Genomic DNA, 8646 nt, shown 5'->3' with positions numbered 1-8646 from the left:
CACCAACTTCACCACCTGACACCACTTTCACAAACATGATTATTGAGGAACATTCATCAACATTCAACCAATATTCTCCATCAAATGTCAACAACCAAACCAAATATTTACCAACAGAGTTCGACAATAGCCAATTAAACCTTCTTACATACAGACTACCATTTGAATATCTAATTTGTCATTATTATGTTTTAGTAAAGGAAAATGGGGTTTGTTACAGAAATACAGCTTATCCTTTGAAAAGTTAACATTTACTCAACGTTTGTTCTTTGTATTACTGTTAAGTTCTCAGATGTTTGATCTAAATTCACAGGTTGAGAAATAGCATAATGGTGAAATAGGCGGTTAAGTTTTGTGTAAGGTCCTGTGAGGGAACATGCTGTGTAATGAGAAGCCGAAACATAAAAAGGAAACAGATAAAGTACTGAAATAAAGTGAAGTAAACTACTTTATTGTATTAAACAAAATGTTTGGACTAAAATGAAATCGTATAAATAAATGGCATAAAATTGATGTTTCCATTATGACAAATGTGGTAAATCAACCAAAACATTTTCTATCTCCAGGGTAGTACTGAGTTCATTTCTTTACAGACTCACCTTAAAAGACATTGCTTTACCTTGATCTACGATTGTTTGTAACTAAAAAAACTTGTAAAAAAGCAGAAAAAATCAGTTACATGATTTGTGAGATCTGAACCTTTATTGCAATCTTTAATGTTCGCTCTAGTTAACATCTAATAGTGGTTTTTCACATCTTCTGTGATTTATATGGTGGTATCGATGAGGAAGATGCTTGATCATGAAGCACTGTTATGCTCTTGTACTTTTACTGGTAAACCCACTTTCAACCCGAGCTTATTGGTAGGCCAAAAAACGTATTAAAGGAAAGAACAAACAAACTCATACGTTAGCAAATAAAAACACAATCATTAAACATCAAATAAACTCTCTGGTTTCATGGGTATGCAAATTAGCATCTGCTTTCCTAACGCACAGTGGCACTACCTACATCCTTTTTTTTTTTTCTTTCTTACTGCATCTCACTGAGTTTATTTATATTATACTTGATTCAAATCTCTCTCTTGGATTCTTAGATATGAGCTCATTTCAATTACTGGATATTTTTTTACACCTTCAGAAACCTCGCATAGATTTCCATGACTGAAGTATTTCAGGCCATTAGTGCTCACTGAGAACGCTACTTACAACATCCGCACCATTTGCGCATGAAATATATTCCATTACACACACGCACACACACGCACACACACACATAAAGAAATGGCTGAAGGATGTTGTGAAATGCTGTGGGAACCTGGTTGTGTGTGTGTCATTGAGAATGTGTGGGGTTTTCATACTAGTTTCCCTGTCAGACATGTCTCAAAGTCCAAATGTAAACATTATTAGTAAAACCTTATTTATTTAGTCTTGCTTTATCTTATCAGACCAAATCTCTTACTAAATCTGTTTGATCTGCCTGTTTTTGATCAGACCAAAACAGACAAGATTTGTAATATGTTTCCATTTGAGTAAAGCTTAAAAGAGATGAATATGTAGAAGTTTGAATGTTTACGGTAAGACACAGAACAGCTGTATTTGGTCATTGGCATACTAACTCTTGAAAACCATTAAGGCACTATCATTTGTCACAGTACAGATTGTTTATACAGAAGGTCTCAGCTCTTTTCCTTTTCTGTTCCTTTCTATTAATCTGATTCACAGACAAAACTGTATTTGGATAAAAATCCAATAACATCTGCAAATATTTCAGCACTGTTTCTGAGAAACGCTGCTCTGATGGTTAGGTGGAAGATGAAACTAAGCAGTCTCACATGACATCACTCGCCCCATTGCTCTTTTTCACAGCTGAGTAATATATATATATGTCCCTCTAACCACATCCAGCACATGTAAAACACAATGTGAACGGTCATCTAGAAACATGAACAAAACTCAACAGTGTAGCTGATCGCTGTAATAATTTGGAGCCTGCCATCTTCGATATGTATCTTGTCCTATTATCATGATTATCCATTATAATTATTATCTGAAATGAAAATTATTTTTTTTTTCCCAGATTGCAGTATGTTTAAAAATGAGAATCCCAAATGTACCTACTGTTTCCTATAGATTTAATCTTCCCACAACTCCTTGCATTAAGGACAGAGGAAGCTTTGTGATTGGTATGTTGGTGAGAAACATTTTAGAGAGATGTAAATGAAATCTCGAATAATAAATTTAATAAGGAACAATAAATGAAATAAAATAAAAGATAAAATGCAATGAGGGGGCACGGTGGCTTAGTGCTTAGCACGTTCGCCTCACACCTCCAGGGTCGGGGTTTGATTCCCGCCTCCACCTTGTGTGTGTGGAGTTTCCTCCCGTGGTCCAAAGACATGCATGGTAGGTTAATTGGCATCTCTGGATGAGTGAGTGAATGAGAGTGTGTGTGTGCCCTGCGATGGGTTGGCACTCCGTCCGGGGTGTGTCCTGCCTTGATGCCCGATGGCGCCTGGGATGGGCGCCTGGGATGGGCGCAGCTCCCCGTGACCCGAGGTAGATTGGATAAACGGTAGAAAATGAATGAATGAATAAAATGCAATGAAGAGTCTAAGTTTTGCATGTGCTAGTGATTGATGCTGTTTTGCTACACACTCAAAACTATGTATTTTTCTTCACAAAATGTATACATACTTTTAATGCATAGTATAAATAGGTGAATTGGGGTTCAGCATACAGTATGTTTCTCAGAAGGGATTAGTATTACCTGCCCTCGCTGGCTCTGCCTACCAAGGTTTGTGGAACTGTAGTAAAAAAGTATGTGCTTAAGAGAGAAAGAGATCTGTGATCTGTGGCCAAAAGTATGTGGACACCTGACCATCACACTTATACGTGCTTGTTCTCCAAAAAAGAACTTGTGAGTACACAGAATATGTATGCTGTAGTTTCTGCACGGTCTGAGTACAGAATCATTATGTATTCTGTAATATGTATTCTGTAGCCTTTATGCACACTACAAGCACCATGAAGACATGGTTTGTCAAGTCTGGAGTGGAAGTGGAACTTGAGTGTCCTTCACAGAGCCCTGACTCTGACCCCAATGAACACCAGTGGGAATAACCGGAACTGGAGCCTCCTCAACATCCCAACATCAGTGTCTGATCTCACTAATGCTCTTGTAGCTGAATGAATACAAATCCCAACAACCATGCTCCAACATCTAGTAGAAAGCCTTCACAGAATAGTGGATCTTATTATAACTGCAGTGGGAAGCTAAATCTGAATTGGGATGTTCAACAAATATATACGAGCGTGGGCTTGCGTGGGAGTGGGAGATGTTTTGCAGCATCACATTTAAGTCATTCGAGGGACCACAATTGTTACTATGGCTGCATTACTCTTCATAGGTAGAGTACAGTATGTTCCTGTTGAGGGAATGTGTAATTGCTTGCATTAAATGCTACAAATTAGTGGTTAAGGTGTTGATTGGAAGGTTGTGCGTTTAAATCCTACGTCCACCAAGCTATCACTGCTGGGCCCCTGAGCAAGGCCTTTTATCCTCAATTGCGTGGTTGTAAAAATTGAGATTAAATGTAAGTTGCTATGGATAAAGGAGTCTGCTTAATCCTGTAAATCTCAAAATTTCTCAAACCTCATTAACATTAATGTATCTACATGGTTTATTCAACTTAAATTTGATTAACCGCAAATCCATTTTTATTTACTGAATAAATATGAGACTAAATAGGTGCTTGGACAGAGATGACTAATTTCTCTTTATCTTCAGACATTTACAAGGGAATTAATTAAAATTAAGAAGCAAGCTGTGATAGATAGAACATGGGACATTCTCCTTCTGTGATGATAAAGTAATCGTGGTTCCAGAAATATACAGTATGTAGATATGTATACTGTAAATGTACTACTGCGGTCTATGTAACATTAATGTTTTGCTAGGTAAATATTATTATTGCCTATACAAATGAAACTGTGATCAGTTCTAGCTAGTTAGCAGTATTGTATATTAGACCATAGGGAATAAAATCACATTGTCTGTCTTGTCTGACTAACAAACCACTAGCTAGAATTGATTACAATATCATTTGTCAATAATTTGCTTTTATTAAATGTCTAAGCAGAATAACAAATTTCTAGAGTAACACAATTAAATGTGCATTATTTCCACTGAATGGGTTTTTACTTGTAGGATCGTAGCTGAGTTGTAGCAACTTAAAAATATTCATTTGGCCAAAACATGTGAACGAAAGTCAGAGCATAAGGCAATGTGTGTCAGTATAAAGATCTGATGTTTCATGTATAAAGGAAATAAAAGCTTCAGTTGGTTTATCAGGTGATTACTGGTTGTTTCTTTTTGTTATTTGTGTTTGTGATGCCAACCATGTGCTAGCAGTTTCTTTGGAATTTAACAGACTCTCACTCACTCATTTTCTACCGCTTATCCTTAATGTACTTTTTACTTTTTTGACTCACTCACTCACTCATTTTCTACCGCTTATCCGAACTACCTCGGGTCACGGGAAGCTTGTGCATATCTCAGGCGTCATCGGGCATCAAGGCAGGATACACCCTGGACGGAGTGCCAACCCATCACAGGGCACATACACACTCTCATTCACTCACACAATCACACACTATGGACAATTTTTGTCCTACCATGCATGTCTTTGGACCAGGGGAGGAAACCGGAGTACCCGGAGGAAACCCCCGAGGCACGGGGAGAACATGCAAACTCCACACACACAAGGTGGAGGCGGGAACCGAACCCCCAACCCTGGAGGTGTGAGGCGAACGTGCTAACCACTAAGCCACCGTGCCCCCACTACTTTTTTGACTGAATTTCATTCAACAGGAAATAACTATTTGTGATACTCTAGAGAGAATCAGACCTAAATTCAATAAAGATAGTGGCTCTGTAATTTAAAAACAAAAAAAAGGAAGAAGAAGATGGGAAGAAAAAAAATGGAATTAGACTTCTGCAAATCATTAAACCTAAATCACACATCATTACTGGAAACCATTGGTGAAGCTTTGTCCTGGAATGTTAGCAGGAAGTTATTACCCAAGCTACTTAACAACCAGTATAAACAACTAGGAAATAAAACATTATGAATGAACAAAGAAATTGATTCTGCTACATTGTTTTCACTACTGAGGTCCATCTCCTGCTACATGCTTGTACGAAAAGACATTTGTGCTCTTGTGAAAAAGAATTGTAGAGTTTTCAGGTAGGATTCGTGAGATCCTGCACTCTAGTGCAGCGAGTCCTGATTTTCATCAGCAGATTGCGTACTGGCTCTGTGTACTGCCTGTTGGCAAAACTGAGTATGATGGGAATGATGGCCATGCTGCCGATTCCCGTGCACGAGAGAATGATGTTAAGGGACGAGTATCTCATTCCAGCTCCTCGAAACAACATAACGGAAACATGCAAGTAGACGATGTAGGGAACCCAACAGACCAGGAAGGTGAGTGAGACAGCAGCAACACACTTTGTGTATCGCACATTGAGGCTATGTTCATGTTCTGAGGCCCTGCTGTGCTCCACAGAGCGATTAAGCTTACAAATGTCACGCAGTTGCTTTCGAGCAATCCAGAGAACTTTGCCTGTCATGGCCAGGATGGAGAAGATGGCAGGCAAGAGTAGCCCATAAACTTCCAAGTAGATAAAGGGTTTGGGAAAAATCTTATTGTAGAAGCAATAATCCTCCTCATTGTTTGTGTTTCCTGAGCAGTTATGTCTACTTCCTGGTTCTCTTGAATTGTAATCACAAACAATAGCATGGGATGTATTAGTATCCAAGATTTCATTCCAGTTGTTCCATCCGAATGCGGGTAAACTAGCATAGAGTAGTGGAGGAATCCAAACGGCTAAAAGTGCAGCTGGAAAGCAGCGGTGCACCCAAAACTGGCTGTAGTGCAGTGGATGGACGATGCACAGATACCGCTCGTAGTGTACCATGACCAGGTTGAAGAGGAAGGACAGAAAGAGGAAATTGGGGAAGATGTGTACAACCAGGCAGGACTGAAAATTCAGCAAGCGATTGAGACCCATCAGAGGGATAAAGGGCAAAGCGAGGCCTGTGCAGAGATCTGCCACTAGCAGGCTCAGGAAGAAGTAGTTGGGTGTGTCATGGAGCTGTTTGTTGCAGGCGATACCAATGATGATGAGCAGGTTGGTTAGAATAATGATGGAGGACAGCGGAAAGCTAATGAACATAATAAGCTTCTCCTGCTCTCTCTGGTCCACCGAGTCCATCGTGGTGCTCTCACCCTCGCTCCATTTATCCTGAGAACATCAGAGATGCATATGAAAAGAAAAAGGTTAGGGGGTTGCTTATCATTTTTCTATTCATTTCCAGGTCATTTTAATAAATCATTAAAACTGGTGAATACTGTACATGTATGTACAGTGGTTTTCAAAAAGTCTAAACATGTATAGGATCTTATTGTTGAAAGATCTTCCTCCAAAAACCTGTGAAATGACAAGAGAAGATTCCCTTATAATCTGATAGATCTAAAGAAAACCATCATTTCATTTAATATACCTGTCTGCACATAAAACATACTTATTTAACCCATTTGTAACAGTGTGTATATTCCTTAGCTACCTGTTTAGTTTATGTGTTAGTGTAGACTCTACAAGGGTCCGATTAATCAAAATTTCTATAATAATCACATGCTATATTTCACTGATACTAGGGGTAATAATAAAAATTCACTCATGTTTAGATGTGTGTCACAAAATTAAAATGTATTTCTTATATTTGTTTTCTCATGACAACTTGTACTGCAAAGTAAAGGTGGTTACTGGAATAATCATCTTGTTTAAAAGTGCTAAACTTACAGATATACAATTTCTATACTAGTTATTATCATTAACATTGCTCCTTTTGTAAAATAAATAAATAAAATAAGTAACTAACTACAGTATATATTAGTATCTTTGGTATCATTATTGCTGACTCTGCCTTGCTCATTAGAGTTAAGTGTAAAATTTGATCTGTTATATCCTCAAGTTTTATATTCCTTTAAAGCTTATTTAATTCAACTGAAGTGAATTATCAAACGTGTTATATTTAGGCTTCCAAGCACCAAACTGTGCTTGGGAGAAAACAACTAAGACCTTACAGTATGTATTCAATTGTTGGAAAGTTCAATATTTTTACTAATATTTAAATAAATCCATAATTTGGATCGTTTGTCCTTGGCCCCTGGCTACAAAAGATTGAGAAGCACATAATTTTGCTGAAAATAAACTGTTAACATTGAGACACAAAAGCAAACAAAGACGAATGTCTAACTGAAGCCCAGCTATTAGCAAACTATTCGATAAGACTTTTTTTTTTAATCTGCTAGTTGCTCGGATACAAATGTTCATGTGTTTGATTAATTAAAGATGCATGACTGATTGGACATTTATAATCAAATTTACAGATGACTCATTATCATTCAATAAGAAACTTTAATGTTCCAAACAATGTATTATTGTGTGCTTGTTTGCAGTAGATGATTACTGTGCTGTGGTATAAAGGTCACATGCAGTCTGGACCCTCTAGATGTACAGTAAGAAGATGTTTACTATTTTCTTTTCTTTTATTATTTGTGTCTATTTAATTTCCTATGAAACAAATTTTTACCAAAATCATAAAATGGATGTTGTTTTATCTTTTGCTAATCCAGATACTACTAGTGAAAAGCCTTGAACTGTTCCATACTGTTATTGAATCTCAATATAAATGGTTAAAGTTCTCAATTTGTGTTCATGCCACAAATGTTTCTTGAAATCTAAACTTTATATTTACACCATACAACAATATTGTATAGTTATTTAGATATTTTTTGTAACGACTAACAACCACAAGCCTGCATTAAGAATTTCTTGTATAGTCAAAAGATGAAACATAACTGCAAGATAAAAGAAATATTCAGTTATGTATTTCACATTTTTTTCCTTTTTCTACTGTATACTTAAAATTTAAAATGCATTCAAATATTAAAGCGTTAAAATATGCAATGTAAATAGTTTGCTCAAAACTTTTGCAACAAACCTACCGTGTAAGAATTTATCTAATCTTAGTGGTATTAGGCTGCAAAAATAAGACTCAGATACAAAGGATAGCTACAGAAATAAGAAGCTCTATGCACAGCAATAATAATAAAAAACCTACCTTTGTTATCACGTTAAAAGGAAAGTTGTTAATAAAATTAAGAGTTCAGTGTGACTTTGTCCTCCTCGGTGCATTCCATGTACACACAGTTATTCTGGTGGACTGGGTACTGAAAGCTGATGTGCTCCTCTCAGCATCATATAACAGAGTCTGGTGGCTGTTAAAGGAACAGTACACTTACATCCGGTGTCACAATGAAGGAAGTGAAAGTTTTAAAAGTGCCTGCTGTAAGCTCGGATGCTGCTAACACCATGCAGAAGGGGAGAGAGAGAGAGAGAGAGAGAGAGCGAGAGAGAGAGAGAGAGAGAGAGAGAGAGAGAGAGAGCAGGGAAAGTGTTTATATGAAGTATATGAAAGTAAAGGGAGTTTTACTTACTTGACAAAAAAAAATCATTCTCTTTGAAAAAGAGAATGGCACTAAGGCACTACAAAAGGCACTACATCTATTATACTAT

The 8646-nt window shown here is 37.2% G+C and overlaps 1 protein-coding gene across 1 annotated transcript; it reads right to left on the bottom strand.

Moving 5' to 3' along the window:
* Positions 1–828: 828 nt before the first annotated feature.
* On the bottom strand, positions 829–8345 carry gpbar1 (G protein-coupled bile acid receptor 1). Its single transcript, XM_060876997.1, has 2 exons — positions 8192–8345; positions 829–6309 (listed from the first exon to the last, which is right to left on the bottom strand). Exon 2 carries the CDS (start codon positions 6277–6279, stop codon positions 5245–5247), a length of 1035 nt encoding a protein of 344 aa, XP_060732980.1. The 5' UTR covers positions 6280–6309; positions 8192–8345; the 3' UTR covers positions 829–5244.
* Positions 8346–8646: the final 301 nt, after the last annotated feature.

The sequence above is a fragment of the Tachysurus vachellii genome, chromosome 8 (assembly GCF_030014155.1).
Source record: "Tachysurus vachellii isolate PV-2020 chromosome 8, HZAU_Pvac_v1, whole genome shotgun sequence".
In the NCBI taxonomy this organism is placed as follows: domain Eukaryota; kingdom Metazoa; phylum Chordata; class Actinopteri; order Siluriformes; family Bagridae; genus Tachysurus; species Tachysurus vachellii.
The sequence above is the reverse complement of the archived record's forward strand: the minus strand, read 5'-3'. Positions and strand labels throughout refer to the sequence as shown.

Coding starts and splice junctions, on each gene's coding strand:
- gpbar1 (XM_060876997.1), bottom strand. CDS start 6,279: ATGGACTCGGTGGACCAGAGAGAGCAGGAGAAGCTTATTATGTTCATT.